This window comes from Natator depressus, chromosome 1 (genome assembly GCF_965152275.1).
Source record: "Natator depressus isolate rNatDep1 chromosome 1, rNatDep2.hap1, whole genome shotgun sequence".
NCBI classification, from domain to species: domain Eukaryota; kingdom Metazoa; phylum Chordata; order Testudines; family Cheloniidae; genus Natator; species Natator depressus.
This window is the reverse complement of record NC_134234.1, coordinates 322,863,434-322,885,615: the sequence shown is the minus strand read 5'-3', so window position 1 is coordinate 322,885,615 and position 22,182 is coordinate 322,863,434. Positions and strand designations below refer to the sequence as shown.

The following is a 22,182-nucleotide window of genomic DNA, read 5'->3' as shown; positions in this document are numbered from 1 at the left end:
AGTTGGTATTACTTACACACTGAAAAGCCAGAGCAAGCTGTAAGAGTATGAACTATAAGTAAAAGAATGGGGTCACTTTAATAAATATACACTTTCTTACACCCTTTCTTACTTGCTTCTCCTGCTACATTCCTCTCTTCCAGTCACTTGGCATGTGGGTTTCACCAGATTACACTCCTCTCTGAATTTGGCCTACCATATTTATGATATTTTAGTAAACTATTTTTAATCACCTGTCCTTAATAATTGCCACATATTTAAAACTCACTTTGTATTGTACATCAGTAGGGCATCCGAAAATCCACTATTTTTGTTTCCTTATGAGAGAAGTTTTAAAGGATATTTTTTACATTACAAATAGTGACACACAGTGTATTTGCATTTTACAGTAACATTAAACATATTGTTTAAAAACAGAATTGTCCCATGTGATTTCTTCAGATTGTATGAATTTATTTTCTTAATGTATTGTGTTTGTTAAAAGAATAATTAAAATAATTGTCTGTGTACGTGTTGTGTATAACACAAACATGTTTCAGATGTGATACAGGGTCCGCATACAGCAGAGCAATTAGTACCTTTCCCTTTCTTTTCCTAACAGTGAGCACTGAATTAGTGTACCAAAAATGAAAAAAACAAGCTGTACAAGTTGGAAATATTGTATAAGATTATTTTACAAAAACGTATAATTTTCTCAGAACTATTGCTATATAAACTAATGATTTATTCAAGATCATTTGTATGTACTTTGTTCTGTACTCATTAGAATAGGATTAGCTCTTAGAATACTGATTCATGTATTGTTCCCTACTATGATAGTATGAAAAGATACTTTAAAATTCTTTGTGAATTTAAAATTACTGCACCAAATTTCAACTTCAAGGACTGACTTAAAAGAAGCAGCAGTTGCTTGCACTCGGTCTGAATCTGATCCAATGAGTCAACTTACAATTTAAAGTTCAATCAAAACATTGAGAATAAAGCCAGAGTTAATAAATTATGTGTGATGATACAACTGAAGTGGGCCTAACAAAAGGCATATTCAATGAGCTGACTCTCATTGTCTTGCACCTTGTGTACTCATTTACACCAGTGCAAAGCGATTGTAAAACATTATCATTCTGATTTAGGGTTGTCAATTTTGGTTGGATGTATTCCTGGAGATTTTATTACATGACATAATCTTTAATGAAAGATTAATTTTTAATTCCTGGAGATTCCAGGACAAGCCTGGAGGGTTAGCAACCCTATTTAGCTGCATTTTATATCCCTTCTGCACACATATAAGGGCCCGATCTGAGTCCTCCCACTGACTTCAATGGCCTTTAGATCAGGCTGCAAGGGCCAGATTTTCAAAAGAGCTCAGCACCCAGTAACTCTCACTGTGACACCTATGTCCAAATTTTCAAAGGGCTAAGCACATAACTTACTGAGCTATGTTGAAAATCTAGCCACGTATATGTATTGGTGTCTGGTGAAAACTGGGCCCTGGTTGTGGATGCTGAGCACTTTTGAAAGTCTGGACACAAATGCCTACACAACGTGCAAGGCAGTTGAGAATCAGAACCAAAAGCATTATTTTTGGTCTGGATCTAATGCTCACACATCTCCTGAGCCCCTGCAATCACTCATCAGGATAAATACAGGCCTTTGTCCAAAATTCACAGGAGCTTGGCAACATCTGAAAGTGGGTACGCAAAAATGACATGTAAGGGTGTGTTCAGAAACCAGTTATAGCAGTTGATAAAGATCACATTGTTTCTAACTCAAAACACCAATGACAAAGCCATACCTGCCTAATTTAAGGACCCTCCTCTGATTTGGATTTTTTTGTTCCTGGGTGATAATTTCTCACTTCCCTTTGCAATCCAAAACACATATAACAGCACAAGCCCCAAAGGCAAGAGGTACAACATTCTCCTCTGAGGCTGTGATGCTGCTCTACACTGACATCTATGGAGAGAGCATGAGCAAAGCAGCACAAAATTTGCACCTCCCCTAAGTCTCTATCTAGGAGACTAAAACTGTCAGCTCCATAACACGTCCAATCCCTGGTCACCTAATGCCTTGGAATCCACACAACAGGCAGTCATACTCAAGAGTGCTTTCACACGTCTAGGATAAAACACATTTTTCAAAGGTTACACGCTTCGGTCTAAACATTGACTTCAGGCTGAGACCTGGAAAATAAGGTGTTAGCCATGGAATAAGAAGTTTTAGTTATGTATTTTTGGGGGGAAGAAAAACGAACAGTATTTAAGAGTTTCTGAAACAAATGTGTTCTTTTAAGCTTTTTTCCTCCTAGTTTTATCATTAACTTTTAAAACCTAAAACTGGATTTTTAATATATGATATAGATTGGAGATGATGGAGAAAATATAAATATGGCTAAGTATGCGTCTTTTACACATGCAGTTTACTACATGTGGGCCTCAAACTATTTTTTAAAGAAAGCTCTATAAGATTTTTAGCAATTGGATCAAAAGCACGTTGTCTATCTTAAAAAGTAAAGACTGGAACTCCCTTGGAGGTTTAGTAATTAATAAAGTAAAAACATTATAACATCTTTTAATCCAGTTTTTTAAAAAACCAAGAACATTGACACAAAAATGCTTACATAAAACTACATTTTTGAGATAGAATAATAATCAGATAATTCAAAGTTAAGAGTTTAATTCCATCTTTAACCAAGTGCTGTTATATCTTTCTCTTAACAAGGTGGTTTAAGTTTTTACTTTTAATTTCCTCACTTTTTAAAATGTATTCTAAAATTAGCTTTTGTTCTGAAGTTGTGAAATACTACCTAAGGATACAAAGAGAGAGAAGGAGATGTAGTGAATGCCTCTTAAATAACATACAGTGACTATGGATTTTAAAGGTTCTACACATACAGGCCTCTTGTATAAAGAAATTACTATAATACCATTAAATTATACCATTACTAGTTTACATAGTCACTTTATGGGAAAAACCAAAAGCATGTACACTATTTCACAGGAGCTAAAACATATGTATATGTGGTGGGGAAGTCAGCAAGGTGATACACACTATTAAATCAGGGAAGTAAAGATTTTGCATGAATGGATAATTTACTTACATCTGTTAACTCTCTTCAGTTTGGGCAGTTAGAAAAATGAAGTTATTCATCATGACAGTGCATGATTTCCCAATAAAACTTGATTGCTCCGTCTTCAAGACAAGCTGTAAACATTTGACCTAACACTCTCACTTTTGGCTCTTATAGATAAATCCCCTTCCTGGGGTCATATTGAGTGACAAAGCTCAATCACCCCTCATGTCAAGCCTGTGTCACAATCGTATTGGCTGATTAATCAATTAAAGATATTGGTGACCTCCAAATGGCACCTATCAGCTCTTTCAGTGCACATATATCAAGGAAAGGGACTACAGTTTACTCAGGAGCAGAGACCATTCTAGCCCATTGAGGGCCCTAAACAGGAATATTTTGGGGAGCCCCTCCACCCCTCACCCCCACACACAACACGTATTAAAAAAGTGAATAGAGGAGAGGGGCCCCTTTTGCTGCTCAGGGCCCTAATCAATTGCTTAGCATGCTTATGCCTAGTGTTGGCTCTGTTCGGGAGAGATCTGATACAAAGATCACTTGAGTCAATGGAAAGACTTCCACTGATTTCAGTGAGCTCTGGATCAGGACCTAAATGAATGATCAGAACCAGAATTTCCATTAAAAAGCAGGTGTGTTTCCTAAGAGAAGGGGACCAGAATGCCCAGGCAGTTTTACAACACAGATGTAATCCAGAGAAGTTGTATTCAAATACAGATAAATGAAAATTCACTTCTTTAGGCTACTATATTTTTGACAATGGAACAAAGTAGAAGGGAGCCCTCAAGGATTAATTTGTCTTCATAATTTACATCAGAAATGACATACAAACTCTATAAGTAATCGTTTATTTTCCTTTCATGTCACAGTTAGTACAAATAGCAAAGACTGAAAACACCTGCAGGCCCTACTAAATTATCAGGATAGGTCTAGAATATTTTGATGTTCTTGAAGTCCTCATTAAATCCATGAAATAGCTTAGTGTTAAGTACTTAAATCTCTATGGCAGGGAAGTAGCCAGCAGGCTCTCTATTTATACATACGTCCTGTAAAACACACAACCTCTGCCCACATTTTCGGTTTTATTAAATTAATAGTTTGATAGTTTGAAATATAGGTACCAGCTAATTTTCGTTGTTGTTGTTGTGATATTTCATCTTGGTCTAACACAGAATGTACAGTTCTGATGTTAACATCTAAAAAAATAGTGACATTTGAAAATAAATCTCTACAAGAAAACAGTGCAATTTTCCAATAGGTATATGGAGTTGTTTAACACCACTGAACATCAGGAGAATTATGATGGGGGGCTAATATTGCATGAAAATGTGAGACCACTGTGGATCATTCACCAATGTGAACTTTTCCAGCAAGCCATGTAATTCCCTGCGGCTGGACCTGCAAGCAACACTATATATATATAAAAGACGGCAAGGTTACAAATCCAAGGACCAAGTATGTAAAGTGTCCCAGTGATGTTCTGAAGAGATTCCTCGCCACACAAAAGCTCTGGCAGGTAAATAGCCTATCCCAATATTATCAGCTGATAGATAACAGAACTAGAGAGAGGAGTGGGGAGTATATATTTGATCTGTCTGGGGAAAGCAATGAGCATTTAGAGGTGGAAGCAGATGATCTGGGGGGGGGGGGGGGAGGAGATTCCTTTGGCTTCCCCAGCCCAGATCAATCATTCCTTATGCACATTTCAACCAACTTTCACCCACACACCCCGCCCAGGGGCGTAGAGAACTCCGCGGACTAGGCGAGTCGCCCAGCGGGCTCCCTCGCGGGCGGCAAGTCCCCGACTTTCCCCCTCTCCCCGCCGCCCCCAGGGGCCAGGAGCCCCCTCCCCCCCCCCCCAGCTCCCCAGCGGAGAAGGCGAGTGGGGGAGCGGGAAGAGGCGCGGGCACCTACCGTGATACTCCTGGCCAGGTACGTAGAAGGTCGGGTTCCCCGCGAGCTGGAGCGACACGAGCACCTCTCCCTGCTCCCCGTCCCCGGCCAGCTCCCCGTGGTGGGTGCAGAGGAAGAAGAAGGGCGAGAAGCGGGGGTAGTAGCCCGCCGCCCCCTGGCGCCCGGGGAGCATCAGCCCCAGCACGGCCACCAGCACAGTCCACCCGCGAGGGAAACCCGGCGGCGCCGGCTGCCTCCGCTCCATGCTGCTGCCGCGGCTGCCGCCCCGCACGCTCCTGCAGGGCAGCGCCGGCGAAGGCGGGGAGCAGCCGACCCCAAACCCAGCCGCGGCAAAAAAACAAACAAACAAACAAACAAAAAAAAACAAAAAGTTTGCGCGGCGGCCGCCCGGGAAGTTTGGCAGCTGGGGAGGAGCCGCCGGCCGGCTGCGGGCAGCTGCGCGGACTCCCCCGGGGCCGGGGGTCGGGGAGCAGCCGCCCCGCTCTGCCCGCCGCCTCAGTCCCCGCACCTTCGCCGCGCCGCTCCCCGCCCGCTCTAGGGCAACCTGGTGGGAGCCGGGCGAGCGCCTGCCTCGGCCGCCCCTCAGGGTGTCAGTGACAGGCGAGGGGGGGAGACGAGGCAGAAAACGCAGGGGCTGGAAATAATTTATTTCCCCGGGTGGCTGGGCAGAAGGGAGGGGGGAAATCCCTCCCCCTTTTTGTTGTTGTTGCGAATGAAGAGGAGACGGGCAGGGGCTGGTTGGGAGAGTTAGGCAGAGCCCGTTTGCTCTGTCTTTGTCTGTATTGGCTGCTCCCTCCTCCTGCTCCCCTGGGCTTGTGACATTTGCTAAAATTATTTAATAAAAAGTGGGGTTGGCACCTTGGGACTATCACCCAGAAAGGAGAGTTCGTGATCTACGGGAAAGAGCCGTTTCTTGTGAGCAGAAGCGTTTATGGGGATGGTACATTTGGGTTGTAATGTATATTTCAGCCCTGACCTATGTAATGGAAAGGAAAGAGGAGCCATGGCCAAAGGAGTAAGTGCAACAGGGACTGCAGGGGGAAATGAGCGGCTGGACATGAAGCGCTGGCTACAGGAATACTGCATAAAAACATACATTTTTAACAGAGGATGGGTTGGCAGAAGGACCAGAGCATCAGGAGATGGGAGTAGACCTGCCAGGCTTTAATGCATCTTCCCACCCCACAGTTGGATCCCAACCAGTGCCCAGATACAGCCACTGTGAGCATTAGTGACATGATGTAATTGGAAAGGAGAGCGTACCTGCCAGCAGTTTTGAAGTGCAAAAATCGGACAGTCCAGGGGGTCCCTGCTGGATTAATTTCATTGCCAGAGGGAAAGGTTCCCCCTTCAAGGAAGAAGAAGTAGAATGGAACATATCTTGCATCTGTCCTACATCTTTTCCTCTCCTCATACAGCCTGCTTCCCTGGCCCACCTCCATGCATCTGATGTAGATTCTACATACTAGACCCAAGGGAGGTCATCACCATCTGCTGTACCTGGCTGCAGTGCCAGCCCTACACCAAACTGAAGCAAACCCGCTACTAGCAAAATTTCGTTACAATTTTTCATTTTATTCAGTCCTGTTCAGTAGCAGAGAGAATTTTTACTATTGTTTTTGACAAGCCTGGATCAGACCATGAAAACACTCACTCCCATAGAGACTCCTCATAAAGAGAGGGTGGCCTGTGATGAAAGGGAGAAGACAATCTGCAACCCCATTCCAACTGACCTAATATTCTGGGCCACTGCCTTGGACGCTGAACCTCTTGATGTTCTCAGATGAGACTCAAGCTGGCTCTGTGTCTTCCTTTTAAAATCTATGTATTTATTTTACTTTTATGAGTCTCCATGAATTTCAGTGCTCATGAAAGTGATGGGCTAATAATATCTTTTGGTACAGCCAAGCACAGTGGAGGCAAATGCTCTGCAAGCTCGCTCACAATTGCTCTGCCAATACAGTACATTTGGAGTCTTGCTATGGAATACTCACTTTTTCCTAAGAAGAGATTTCCAGCAATGCCAAACTGTGCCAAATTATGCCAGGTGATTTTATGAAGTGAACATTGTATGATTTAGGCCCCTTAACTGAGCCATTCCCCAAACATATTCACACTTAACTCTTCACCACTGTGGGCATGGCTGTACAGTTTTGTGCAGGACTGGATTTACAATTTTGGGGGGAGCCAACAAATTCATTCTGGGGTGTTGCCAAACATAACTGACTTTTCTATGTATTAAAAAAGAGCAGGTGGAGAGAAGAGGGAATCTGTGGGCCATCACTTGCTTCCACTGCTGCAGGAAAAGTGGAGCCCAGCTGCTTCTACTGGGATGTAGGTATAGTTGCCAACACTGAATTTTTTTCAAAGGAAAATTCTCCAAATAAACATGCATAGCTAATCTGCCAGAGGGATTTGGGGCCTGATCTACTTCCCACTGATGTCAATGGGAGTACTTCCACACATTTCACTGGGAGTTGGATAGGGCCCATTCTCACAAATTTTCGGTCATTTTCTCTGTCTTTGTTTCCATTTGCTTAGAATCCACAGTAGCTAACAATATTAATGCAGGTTCTCAAAACAGCCCATCCAGTAATTTTCTTCCTAAACTTACTGAGATAGGTAACACCTACCAGGTAAGTGAAATAAGGTAAAGGATTGCAAGCAAATTATGTGTACTAACCTAGAAGCTGGGTGTCTCTCCTTGCTTATTTCCTTCCTCCATTTCTTTATCCTTTTTTTGCTCCTCCCATGTCCAACCCATCCTACCTGTCTGTCTCCATCTCACAGCTCCTCCTTTATTTCTTATTCCTCTTTCTTGTCTTCTTACCTCTACTTTCTTTGAAGAGCATCAGCTCCTTCCTCTTCCACACACATTTCCTCTGCTTTCTCACATATCTCAAGAATCATGCCTATCAAATTTTCTGATTTTGGTTGCTCTCTCATAAATTCCTGAATGGGAGTTTCAATCTTCCAGGGAAACAAGAAGACTCTACCTACAAACATCCCTCGGCTCTGGGTCTCAACTAGGTCGAGCCAGGATATGGCTGGAGTAACCTAGCTGAGACTCTAGCAGGAGTGTTGGCATAAAGCATTTTACCTGGACATCCTGTTAGACCTCAGAGACTGTGGGGTATGTTGGAAGTAGTGTGCCTTACAGACCTGGTTCCGCTCAGTGGGAGCTGCAGCTGTGAGGTTAGGAGGAGCAGCACCACTGGACTCAACCATCCTTCACCCTTCCAAGTTAGAAACATTGTGTTTTATGCAGTCTGCTTTCAGAAAAGTGAGAGTGTTGAATCTTTCATATGAGATTTTAGCAACTAGTGCAGTGACTCCTTGACTGGTGTAGACAGTTAAACTCCCATGATACATTTTGTAAGAGCATAAGTTTGCCCCAGTGTCTTTGGCCAGTATTTCCCATTCACCACTCTGCTATTTAATAATAGTAGAGAGATTATTATTACTCCAATTTATATAGGAAAAGTGACTAAAGATCAACCTATGCATCTCAAAATGAAAACAAAAGCTATAATAAATAATTTACATTTTATATGGCCTTTGATCGAAGGATCCTCATGAGCCATCTAATAAAGCCAGACAAAACCCCAGCATCATTGTGATATATGGTAGAGGATGTGGGAGATCACAACACGGCATGGCTGCAGTCCATACTGACTTGTGAAAGCTGAATTGAATGGCATGTAAACAGCAGCTTCTTTATTAATTTGGCTATGGTATGTGGTTTTGCAAGGTGCAATGTCCACTGTATATGTTGAACATTTTTGACCTATAAAGAAAGAGCCAACATTAGAACATATTGGATACAGATAAACGGTTACATGGAACACAGTAGGAGAGAGCTATTTTGCCATTTTGATCATCTGGCTGATTCTGATACTGATCCCGTCTCCACATTCTTTACAGATAGCACCAAGATAAAGGAACTGACTAGACTTCTACATATGCAGATGAAAAATCACAGAAATATTCTCACCATAGTATCCAAGCGCCTTGCAGCAGTGCATTAAACAACATGACTACACATCTGTCTTGTGTTGTTTGAAACTAGTGATGTCAAAGACCCATTCATCCATTGTTCCACAGCACTCAAAGTCTTTAAGGAGAATCAGAAACAAGACAGGAAGTTGAAATACTTTCTATTTCACCACAGCTGATAAGGATTTTAAGATGGAGACACACGGTGAAAAGTTAAAAGTGGAAAATCTTCTTTCCACTGGATATTTCTATTTAAAACTCAGCAATGCAAACAAACTACATTTTCTATGCATGTATTCCACCCATGACCACAGTAAAAGTGCATATGCTGCATCTGTACTTCTTACTTCTTTAAAGGTTTCATTGAAGATAAATCACTGATGGATAAGGAAGAGTGGTGTGTTTGATACAGATAAATGGTTTCATGAGAAACCATCTTTGTACCTGATACAATGGCAAAATTGCTCATGAACACTTCATCCTTGAAAAAATATTACCACATTATTAGAGGCAGTTTTACCCTTGGGCTTAACATGAGCTGTAGCTCAGGCATGTTATTAAGCTCAGACAGTAGGGATGGTTTTTAACTGCACGCCAGTGGATGGTCTAGATATTGGGATACAAGGTATTCAGCAAAGAATTCCATTGTAACTGCAGGACACAGTCATATCAAGTCACTCAGAATATATTTTCCATCCCACCCATTTTTGCCTCAGCAATGCAGCTGAGAAAATATGAAAAACCGAGATCCCCACACTGCAGAATACAAACTAGGGACAATCAAGACAGATCTATTCCAGGTAGTCAAGTTCTTCTCCAGCTACCTCCTACTTACAGGGTCAAATCATGATCCCATTAATTGAGGTCAATGGGAATTCTGTCGCTGTCTTAAACGAGATAAAAATGTGTTCCTTTCTTCTGTAAAGTTCAGTAAAAGCTGGGGCATCTATCCTATGAGTGCTGTCTGTGCACATCAGAAATAGTTAGTAGCTAGTCAAATTTGCCTTCCCTTTCAAAATAAAGTATTTTGGTTATTAATTCTTCTATTCTCTGTCCCTATTTATGCAACAACTGCCTCAATTACTTACCAGAAAGGGCTGGGGCATCTTTGCCATGCCAAAAAATCCTTCTGGATGAATTCCCTTTTTGTGCATGGTACTTGTCATAGTCATACAGCAATGCAATTTTTCTTGCCAGTTACATGAACTTTGATCTTAAGTGAGGCATAAGTCATTTCTAAACAAAGCCTTAAAAGTTAAACTGTAGGCAACTTCCATGCCTAAGTTATTACGAGATTTTAATTTTTCTGTGATGGGAACAATGGAAAGTGTTTGCCTGCTTCATTTTCCAGTGGAGTGGTATAATATGTATTTTGTTTTCTGGCAGCTCTGAATATCACCATTTCATCTGAAAATATAACATTTACCATCATATGTTCTCCTTCTCTCTCCCTTAGATTGCATTTCCAACAAATTATTTTAAATGAACATTTCCTTATTGCTCATTAACATTAATGAATTATGAATATAAAAGAGAATATTGATGACGTCTCTCTTTTAACAACAACCTGGCACGTCTTCCTAATGTGTCAAACTCTGTTAATGTTACAAAATTGGTCGGTTTCGAGCCCACTCCCATACATTTGTCATTGATGTTGTAGCCATTTACAAAAAAAAAAGATTTAAAAAATGCCTTCAAATCAGCAAAATAACATCAACAACATTCCTCTGTGTGATTTAATAATGGAAATGTTAGGCATTACAACTTTAATGTGCATGAAACGTTTATGTTTTGTCATGTTGTTTTGAATTCTGCTTTTTTCTACTATAAACTATTCAGTATTCAGATCTACTACAAGCAACCTCTGTTTAGTTTATAAAACAAACCAATGGTACCTTGTGTGATTCTGACCATAAAACTTATTTTAAACTTTCTGACTATTTCTCATATATGAAGATGTGCACATCAGACAGGCACACAACCATTCTTAAAAATGGGGTCTGAGTTCTCTGTAGTTTTAATTACTTCAGAGAACTCATGGATTTTGTTTCCTTCAGTGCATGGTCTGGAGGTTATATATAGGCATAAGAATAGATTCTTCTCTGTTTCTGATCCAGTGCATTGATGCTCCCTATGAATATATCACAAAGACTGTATGTCAATACATTTAAATTGACACTGGTAATTTAAAATCTCTTGATCAATTTTTTATTTAAAAATTTGCTTTTGGGTGTAATTTGAATAATTGTGTTTTTAGGAAACATTTTCCTGTACAAACATTGATGTCCAATAATGTTGTTTCCTACTGTATATTTGTAACCTAGGATTTCTGAAAAAAAATGCTAGATGTTTACATGTGTAATACCTGCCTGCTGAGGCTTCCAAGGTTTTTATTAACCTGCAAATATTTATCCTCAGTAGCCTTTATCTGAAGAATTTTTTAAATGTCAGTGGCCACAAAAGAAACCCTTAGACCATTTTACAACCTAAATTATCTCTCCACTTCACTATTCCCACTAAAATAACCTCAAGGACCTAAAGTACACATGACTAACAGCCTATGACAATTTTGACTGTTTACCTTTTTAAGGAAGCTAGAATTCAAATGTGAGGAAGTCTGTAAAAGATGTTCCTTCTGTTCCACCTAATAACTGTTAATCCTACAGAGCATCAGAAATCACACAGTCGACCAATATACTTTACTGCTGTTGCTGAGAATTTGTCTTAACATCAATGTGTTTAAAGTGTATATAAAGTGCATGACTTATGATGAAGATGAGCTCTGTAATCAAATGTCAGTGAAACTGTGCATGAGGATTCAACACTTTTCTCAAACATATACACAATACTGGTTTGTGCAGGAAGAGCACATTACTATAATTCATTTTTTTATATAGTGCCTGTCAGGAAACGCATACAAATGACAACTAAATGTAAAAAACACAGATTAAAGTCAATTAAAATTCTTTAAAATGACTAAAGTTATACCAAAACCTTGAGAATTAGTAGAAAGTAGAAAGTCTAAAAGACTCATTGAAATAAGGCTAAGCCTGGAGCACTTCTCAACTCAGAAGAGAGGGCGTTCCAAGGGTCAAGAGTCACAACAGCAAAGATATAGGCAGCACACATTCTAGCTTGACACACCACCGCCCAGAAGTAAAAACTCCACGCTCTCTGACCTATGGGGTGAGATGAGACATACACAAGGTGTCAGAAGCTTGGTAACTTATGTGAGAACTAGCCTATCAGGGCCTTCAAATATTAAAATTAGAACCTTCAACTCTATTTGCATATCAACAAACATCCAGTGCAGGGAGCAAAGCTGCAGGTAGGCAGTAACTCTTTGCCCAAGCACAGTAACTGAGCTGCCGCATTCTGAACTACAAGCTCTTTAGGGAAGGGACTGTCTTTTAATACATATTTGTAGAGCTCCCAGAAAAGTGGGGCCCTGATCCTGAGTGGGCCTTATTGGGGCTACTGTAATACAAATGGTAAAAACAAATCTGCCTTGTAGTCAGCTCAGTATAGAATGCATTGAAGTACTTCTGTGTCCTCTATAGCAGGTTTTCAATGCACCGTGACCGCCTTCTGACAACAAAAATTACTACATGACCCCAGGCAGAGGGTGGAGGGGTGGAGCCCAAGTTCAAGCCCTGCCGCTCTGGGGTGAAGCCCTTGGACTTCGGATTCAGCCCCAGGTCCCAGTGAGTCTAATGCTGGCCCTGGCAACCCCATTAAAATGGGGATGCAACCCACTTTGGAGTCCTGACCCACAGCTTGAGAACTGTTGCAGACTATAACAGTTCCCCGAAAGAAACACTCTCTCCCATCTATACAGGCACTTTCTGGCCAGCTAGTACAATTAGATTGGGGCCAAAGTGGGCTGGCGTACACAGGTACAGCCCAATGACACTTTTCTAGGTTCTGCTCCAGGAATAAGCGGAGGAACAACACAAAAGTGCAGCAGTGCAATGGTCTCACCTTTATTTGCTGCTCTGCCAGCTTAGGGAAGGGAAAGGGAGTGGTGGGAGAGGAGAGATGCCATGTGTGTTTGTGTATGTGTGCATACTTATAGAATGGCAAAGCAACCAGGAAGAGAGATGGTGGGGAAGCAACAAAGGAACAGGACCCATGAATAGAGAGAACAAAAATAACTTTTCATTCTTTTCATTCTCACTTTTCATTCTCCCAGTCCCAGCATCCCCCACATGTTTAGGTCCTACTTATTATGAAACTTATGTAAAAAGTCAGCTCAGGATTGCACAGAAAAAGGACTGAATTATTGTTATTTATCTTCATTCATATTTTGGCATTCATAAATTGTCAAATGACTTGTTTTTCATAATAATCCCTAATCCAAAAAATATGGGAAGACCATATAAAATGGGCCCAGGGTGTGGTAAATGCTGAGAGGGTGGCACAGGGTGTGTGTTTTTAGTGAGGAAATGAAGAGTAGAATAGAATTTTATGCCAGTTCTGACCCAAAAAAGTGACTTTGGCAAGCAACAAAACAAGATGGACTAAAGAAATAGAATTGCAAGTTATTATGAAATAAAAATTTTAAATATAAGAGCAAGCCAGAGCTTTAAGAAAGCCAGAATATTGCACAATGCGCAGATATTTTTTCCTGATTACAAATTGTCTACTAGAAATATAAAATTCATCACTTGTGAGTCAAATGTTTCTCCCACCTCTCTTTAAGGTCACTGAGAAATCTTTTACAGTGACTGATTGTCAATGAAAATCTCCTTCATAGTGCAAAATATACAACAGGACATGATATTATATTCCTAGGCAGGGATGATGGTTATATCATTAAGGCATGAGTCTAGGAATTAGGAGATCTGGGTTCTACTCCCAGCATGGCTACTGACTTCCTGTGTGTCCATTGGCAAGTCACTTAACTCTTCTGTGTCTCAGTTTCTTTACCTGTAACATGAGATAATATTTACCTGTTTCACAGGGGTGTTTTGAAACTAAGAGCTAGATTGTACTGGCAGATATTAAATAGAGCAGATTTTCAATCACAGTAAGGCTCATTTACACTGCCAGAGTGATGTTAACAGGGCCTTAGTATAGTTAAAAATCTGGCCAGTGGATTTTAAAGCCAGAGGGTACTTTGGGGATCATCTAGTCTGACCTGCTGTTTAACACAGGCCATAGAATTTCACAAAGCAATTCCAGTAATTTGTGGCTGAACTACAGGATAGTTTTGACGTTAAGTATTCACGTAACAGACAATCTACCACATCCCTTGGTAAATTGTTCCAATAGTTAATTACCATTACTGTTAAACAATTGCAACTTATTTCCAGTTTAAGTTTATCTTACTTCTACTTCTAGCTATTGGATTTTGTTATGCCATTATCTGCTAGCCTTAAGAGCCCTATAGTGTCAGATACATCCTCTCTGTGTAGGTAATCATACACCATAGAATCATAGAATATTAGGGTTGGAAGAGACCTCAGGAAGTCATCTAGTCCAACCCTCTGCTCAAAGCAGAACCAACACCAACTAAATCATCCCAGCCAGGACTTTGTCAAGCCGGGCCTTAAAACCCTCTAAGGATGGAGATTCCACCACCTCCCTAGGTAATCCATTCCAGTGCTTCACCACCCTCCTAGTGAAATAGTGTTTCCTAATATCCAACCTAGACCTCCCCCACTGCAACTTGAGACCATTGCTTCTTGTTCAATCATCTGCCACCACTTAGAACAGCCTAGCTCCATACTCTTTGGAACCCCCCTTCAGGTAGTTGAAGGCTGCTATCAAATCCCCCCTCACTCTTCTCTTCTGCAGACTAAATAACCCCAGTTCCCTGAGCCTCTCCTCGTAAGTCATGTGCCCCAGCCCCCTAATCATTCACGTTTCCCTCCACTGGACTATCTCCAATTTGTCCATATCCCTTTTGTAGTGGGGGGACCAAAACTGGACACAATACTCTAGGGGTGGCCTCACCAGTGCAGAATAGAGGGGAATAATCACTTCCCTCGATCTGCTGGCAATGCTTCTACTGATACAGCCCAATATGTTGTTGGCCTTCTTGGCAACAAGGGCACACTGCTGACTCATATCCAGCTTCTCGTTCACTGTAATCCCCAGGTCCTTTTCTGCAGAACTGCTGTTTAGCCAGTCGGTCCCCAGCCTGTAGCAGTGCATGGGATTCTTCGTCCTAAGTGCACTTGTCCTTGTTGAACCTCATCAGATTTATTTCGGCCCAATCCTCCAATTTGTCTAGGTCACTCTGGACTCTATCCCTACCCTCCAGCATATCTACCTCTCCCCACAGTTTAGTGTCATCTGGGAACTTGCTGAGGGTGCAATTCATCCCATCATCCAGATCATTAATAAAGATGTTGAACAAAACTGGCCCCAGGACCGACCGCTGGGGCACTCTGCTTGATACTGACTGCCAACTAGACATCGAGCAGTCGATCACTGCCATGATCAAGTCACTTCTTACCTTTCTTTTCAGTAAGCTAGTAAACTGAGCCCCTTAATTCTCTCAGTCAGGCATGCTTTCCAGTCCTTGGATCACCACTTCAAGAGCACCCCCAAAGAATGAATTGTGCTTCGGAGAAGTATGATTCCTTCTTTGCTACCAGTAATCTGCTAGTGGCTCTTACCAGTACGGACATGCTACTGGCTCTTACCAGCTCAGCTGCCAGAGTATTGGGAAGGAGCAAGGTGGGATGGAGTCAAGGGTCTGCCTATTTCTGCCTCTCTCCTTAAAGACTTGCTCAGGTGGAGGGGAATAGGAGGTCTGCAGCATGCATTTACCTCCTGATACCTACAAGGTCCCGATAGGATGCACAGGGATATTTGGGATATTCTCCCTTATGCCTTTGCACAGCCATGTAGACCAGGCCACTCTCTGGCCCTAAATGAATTAATATTTGTCAAATATTTTGGGAGCCTTGAATGGAAAGCACTCTAGAAGTGCAAAGCACAGTGTTCTTCTTCTTTGGAAAGTGGCCTAGAAAAGTAGTAAACAAGGCAGGAATCCCCAAAAGTAAGCCACCTACTGTTTTCTCCTGGAGATAAAGCAGAATATTGTTCCAGAAAGTATTGTGTCATTTACTGTGAAAAATAAGATGTCCGAAAATATTGGGGAAAAATAAAAAAGAAAGAAACAAGCAGCTTAAAGAAACCTCTTCAAATGAAGCCAAGGTAAAAAATGTAACTATATCTGACATACAGAGCAAAATATTATAATATGTGAGTTCATGTATTCAAAAGAATCACTGCCGCAGGAAATTCATGCAGATAGAAAAACATTTGCCATAGTCATAGGGTTACGATTGTTTGTTGTAGATCATTTTATTACTACCGCTTCTGAGGAAAGATCTACACTTATAGGCATGAGTCATAAGCATCTGCTTGTACATAGTATTATGTCCCATTGCACCCTCTTGTTTATTATAGCATTAAAAAATGTGGACTGCAAAGTATACGATTTCTGACACAGCCTTGTTGCGTATGTCACGATCCTTACATCATTTTCACTAAGCTAGTACTGCCCATTTTTCAGTCCCATCAGTTTAATAGAGTAAATAAATAAATTTTAAAATGAACAGCTCTATTTGGTCTAGTATCCGTTTACATATATCAGTGTCAAGTACCATAATTATGGAAATTAACAGTATAATTAAATATTTCACTTTTTATTTGAATAATAATAGCAATGACATATAGTACTCAGTTTCTCCCTCTTTTATGAGTGTTAATGGCTGAATTAATCCCTAGCCTTAGGGAAAAATTTCAGAAGTGCCTAAGTAATTTAGGAGTGCCAGTTTCAGCCATATATAGTAAGCTCAATACATTTAGCAATTTCACCTCTGTGCATCCTTGGGGGATAAAACAGCAAAGTAACAACAGATGAGTTTAGTAATGTACAAAGCAAACTTTATTTAAGAAATCAGATATACAATAAATCACTTAACCACATATCAAGAAATATTGACTTCATTCTTTTTCTAGTAACCTTAATTAAGTTATATTCTGTCTATAGCTATTTCCCAGTCAGTAATCTCCACCCAATTCCTAAGTGTCCTAAGGCACTTCACCATGTAGACATTTACTTGGAAGAGCTGGCTTGGAAAAAACAGATGACTGTTGCATAGCTAATGTTCACACCTGATCAATGGCATATGCAGGCTCAATGGTGTTAGGAGAACACTATATTTTATTTTCATTCCATGTTATAATAAGACCGATAAAGAAACTATTGATAAATTATATTATTCCTGCAGGCTACTGGGTGTGCAGGATCAAGATAAATGTATATTTTGCTTTCTATATAACTCCCACAGTGCTAAAGAAAGCTAATAAATAATGACAATACTTTGCATGTACATAGATTCTATTATCCAGGGCCTCTGAGCACTTTATAAATGAGGGGAAGAATTACAACTCAGATTTTATACAAAAAGGAACTTGGGCTCTAACCAGTAGACCACATTTTTTCTCCTACGTGTCCCACCTATTAGAAAAAACATTGTAATGATATCACATATGTTCCAGCCCTGCAACCTTTACTCGTACAAGTAGTCCCAATCATACTTTATTTTTTGGGCACTGGGTGATTACCACTGTGAATAAGGGTTACAGGCTTAGGATCATAATTACAGAAACTCAAATCATTGCTCTCAGATAGTATTACTGCCACATTCTGTTAAAATAATTCAATATATGCACGTGACTCTGGTACTTGCAAACCCCAATGTATGTTGGCTTTCATCTTGTGCAGTCGTTTACACCATTGCAAAGTAGGTATCAAACTTTGCAGCACACAGTTTTAAAAAATCTGCTCCATAATATCCAAAAGTACAAAAAGTAGCATTAGAAATTGAGATTTCTCTTTTAAAAAAAAACCTATGTTTTGAACAGTGGCATTACGCCATACATCAGGTGATGAACAACTCAGATGTTGTTAATATTATTGACAAAACAAACATTAGATGACAGAGGATTTAACTAATTAAGTATGGACACAAGTTTTGTTTAAGGCTGAAAAAAATATTTTCAGTTCATTCAAAACGTGGGTTGATATTATTGGCACGATGACTGCTTCACATATGAAAAGCCTTTTTCCATGTTCAAGGCTGGAGTAGAAGAAATGATGCTAGGAACACAGGTGCAGATGGTGTACAAAAGGAAATATAATTTTAATATCCTGAGTGCAAGGTTTTTTAGACTTCATCTGCCCTTATATTAACACCCTTGATTAAATTTCATATAGCCACATTTATCTTTCTCAATTTCTTTTTTTCCCAAAAAACAAATTGTAAAGAGATTTTCTTTTGTCACTGTTCACGATAGGCTTTATGGCTGAAGCTGTCTGTTTATCCAGAGTACAGACACACAATAGCTAGTGTCTGTCTATGGAGAGAGCAGCCGTAGGATTTGGGTTAACTCTCAATGCCCATTCAAATCCTTGGCTTCTTCCGAGACTGCCAGCAAGGGTGCTTATTAGTGCCAAATTATGAAGACTTTTTTGTATATGGATTGTGGACATCTGCCATTAAAAAAAATGGACCAAGGTCACCAGCTTATTTCAGCAACAAGCCATCAGATGATCCCCAACCTTCCAAAGAAGTGTTCAGAGCAGAAGTAGATTCCATATCAGAATGCCACTGTGTGGCCTTGGCAGTATGTCATAAGTGCTTTCCCCAGCTGTAAAATGAGAATTAATACTAATTATCCACCTTTCAAAGCACTTGAGCTCTTTACCTGAAAGGCAATGTACAAGAAAAGTTTTATGATGATGATTGTTATAGTCCTTTTTTTGGCTACTCTATAGAAAGTAGCTTGTGCTGGGTCATCACAGAAGTTCTACTCAGGTTTGCAGTACTTATGTCTGTGCTATAAGACTGAGATTTTGAAAGGCACTTAATCCTGAAATTAAATGGAAGTTGGACACCTAGCTCCCTTAAAACCTTTCCAAAATCTCAGTCTAGAGAACACTTGCTTCATTGATCTGTTACATATATTGGTCTACAAAGTCGTGATTTGGGAAGCCATTTTCCTTGCTATATCAGTCAGAGGATAGTTGTCAAGATGGATGGATTTCAGTGGGAGACTGAAATAGGGAAATATATGACTTGGAATGAGGTTGAAATAAAAAAATAACCCTGACCACTGTTCCCTCTAACCTGTGCACGTGTGCACACAGATCCTAAACCCCATACACATGGCGAAACACCACGCCCACAGAAATTTGCACAGAACCACAACAATTTGCACAGAAGAAATTTTTTGCGCACACGGCCTGTCAAAAATTAGAGGGAACATTGACCCTGACTGTCCTGAACCTTTTAAAGGACAGGACAAAAAGCTCACAACTTAGTGTCTGGACTCCTAAGAAACAAAAAAGACCTACAACCAACCAAATCTTGCTTTGCACAAGCTTTTGTGTGAGTTGCTCAGCTTGGCTCTCATGAATCTGCTGTTCGTTTCATCTTGTTAATGGCATTTTCTTATTTCCCACTTTGTGGCATATTTTCTCTTCTGCTGACTTTGTGAAGTTTTCAGGAGGCTGCTGGCAGCTCTGTGAACACTCAGAGAAACTTTGGGAGAAACTGAAAAACAGCTGATTAGTTGCATTGCCCTCTTGCTGAAATTATTGAATTTCGTGCTGTTTACTAAGTCTCACATACTTATTGATTCAATGTTTTGTAAATTTAGCTCTCTCCCGTCTCAGCTAATGTGTGGGCTCAGACACACTAGGCTGCTATTTATTCTATAAGTGAGAAATTACTTGATAATTTATGGGTTGTAAACCCAAAATTGTACAGGTTTTACCTTAGGGAAAGAATAAATACATGTCTCATTTCAACACATTTTAGACAACAGGCTCCTTTTTAATGGTGCCTTTTGATTTTTAATTTGAAATGTGTAGACACTTTCAGATAGGATTTTCATATGGGAATATCATGCTATTCTGTCAGGCTTCATATTTCCCCCCTGAAGTTCTTAGAGAAGATCTCACTTATTTGAATAACAAAGCTGTTAAATTTGTGTAGTCACTGTGAATAAGAGGAGCTTGATCAAGGATTTTAGTTTGATTAAGAAATGAAACAGGGTTAGGAGAATAAACACTGCATCAACAGTGTGAATCCTATTTAAGTTTAAAAATGGATTATATATGGTATATTTATACACTCTGAAATTAGGGAATATTCTTATCTTGATGAGAAGGGATTTATACATACAGCTATTAAACCTAATAGAGCTTTTATGTATAATATTTGCATACTGAGAGGAGAATATAGTCCACAATGCATCTATAATGCAAAACTGGTTTAATGTTGGGGCTTTCTTAGGCAATGATGTTTGACATTACAGTTCAAGGATGCAAAAGATCTATTGATCCGTGAGTTAAATAGTGACCTCCGTTTCACCTCTTCATAGTACTTTGTAGGTTGTTTTTTTAAAGCAAACATACCATAGTAATAAATGTTTAGACCCAGGTAAATATAAAACCTTCCCTTAATATGTCATTAAGAAACAAAGTAGGGGAAAAGATGTTTAATTTCACCAACATACCTTAAATCCCAATTTTTCTTCATTCCTCCTCTAGAAATAAGTGTCTGTTCTAAGGGGAAATTCTACACATCTTATTTTAATGATAACTCCGTTCATTTTGGTCTGTAATGAACTCTCAAGCCAAGATGTGTGCATACGTGGGGAGGTGTTGTTTGGGTTTTTTTGTTTTGATTTGTTTTCGTGTGATTAATTTTTTATTAATTGTCATAAAGAAACAAACAAAAAATATAGCTTATATATATTACCTAGTGCCACCCGTTTAACAGGCTATCCAATAAAATTATGCAACTATGCAACTTTACAACTTGTCAAAGGTTCAATTTTTGTTAAAAAGGGACTCTCGGCAAAGGCGGCTGAGTGGGCTTGCCGTGACCAAGTACAAGTGACACCCAGAACGGTCACCGGTCGGGGAATTTGTGGGCAAGACCACGGTGGTCTGTCGGCAGGGTGCCATTGTGTCCCATGGAGACCGATCGGCGAGGCGGGCGGTGGGTTGAGGCCATCCCAGCAACCAACATATCTGGTTGGGCCCAACTCCAGTAGCAGTAGGGAAGTGGCAAAGCAAGCAGGAGTCAGCTTTCCTTTGTAGGCCCAAGAATCCCTCAGCTTGCATCATCGCTATATCCCTCTGCAACTGAGGAGACCGAATTACAGTTCTCTGTCACACTGTGGCAAAGCGCCCAGTGTGGGTTTATTCTGCCAAGACCAGGCAGTAGACAAACAGCTTGAAAGGCTGAGGCTCGTGGAACAAGGACTATTCCTGTTGCCACAATGAGTGCATGGGCCTACAGAAGAAGCGGTTGGACACAGGTGCATAATAAAGAGTCTTTAGTGTCTGGTGTTCACCTTTTTGGGAAGGGTAAAAATCCCCAGGCTACTGATTTATTCAAGGGTGAAGAGTCATCAGTAGAGCTTTCCTGCATCTAGGAAGCCCTTATGGGGGAGGGATAACTGAGTGGTTTGAGCATTGGCCTGCTAAACCCAGGGTTGTGAGTTCAATCCTTGAGGGGGCCGTTTGGGATCTGGGGCAAAAATTGGGGATTGGTCCTGCTTTGCGCAAGGGGTTGGACTAGATGACCTCCTGAGGACCCTTCCAACCCTGATATTCTATGATTCTATGAAAACCAGACAATGCAACACCAGACAATATTACACGGACATAACACATTAGATAGGCGGGTAACAAAAAAGCAAACAAACAAACAAAAGACATACACAAATAGGCAAAAAAGGGAAAGTGGGGACACAGGAAGGGAAAAAGTGGAGACCCTGCAGAAGTTGGGTGGAATGGTAGTCTGGCATTACTTGAGCTATCTCAGCATTTCTTATTCAAATGTATCAAAATAGCGTTCAAATTCTTCTAATTCATATACTTGCTCACTATGTTGATAAGCTATTTTTTCTTTCTCTGCTAACCCAGACAGGTCCAAATATCGCTGCTTAATGCTGGGCATAAGCCTGCTAGTTCATTTTTGTAAAATCATGTTCTTGGTAAGAAACTTCCAGAACCAAAGTCTTTGTGATGAAGTTAAACCCATCGTAGTAGTTACATAACCTAGGATACAATTTTCACTTGAGGTTTGGTTGCTGAAGCCAAGCACTATTTTCACTCTTGTGTCCACCTCTTTCCACAGCTGCCT

The 22,182-nt window shown here is 40.5% G+C and overlaps 1 protein-coding gene and 1 long non-coding RNA gene across 3 annotated transcripts in view; one reads left to right on the top strand and one right to left on the bottom strand.

Annotated features, from left to right (window-relative positions):
• Positions 1 to 5,264, bottom strand: part of RELN (reelin) — a 452,196-nt gene extending 446,932 nt beyond the window's left edge. Inside the window, exon 1 of one of the 2 annotated variants that reach the window (XM_074942520.1) lies at positions 5,000 to 5,264. In XM_074942520.1, the coding sequence (XP_074798621.1) occupies positions 5,000 to 5,243 (244 nt within the window). In that variant the 5' untranslated portion in view covers positions 5,244 to 5,264. The remainder of the gene's footprint in view (positions 1 to 4,999) is intronic. The other variant, XM_074942521.1, reaches the window with a different exon arrangement.
• LOC141980846 (uncharacterized) lies at positions 4,983 to 9,775 on the top strand. Its single transcript, XR_012637615.1, has 3 exons — positions 4,983 to 5,017; positions 7,252 to 7,333; positions 8,924 to 9,775. It is a non-coding gene; the product is annotated as an uncharacterized LOC141980846 (long non-coding RNA).
• Positions 9,776 to 22,182: the final 12,407 nt, after the last annotated feature.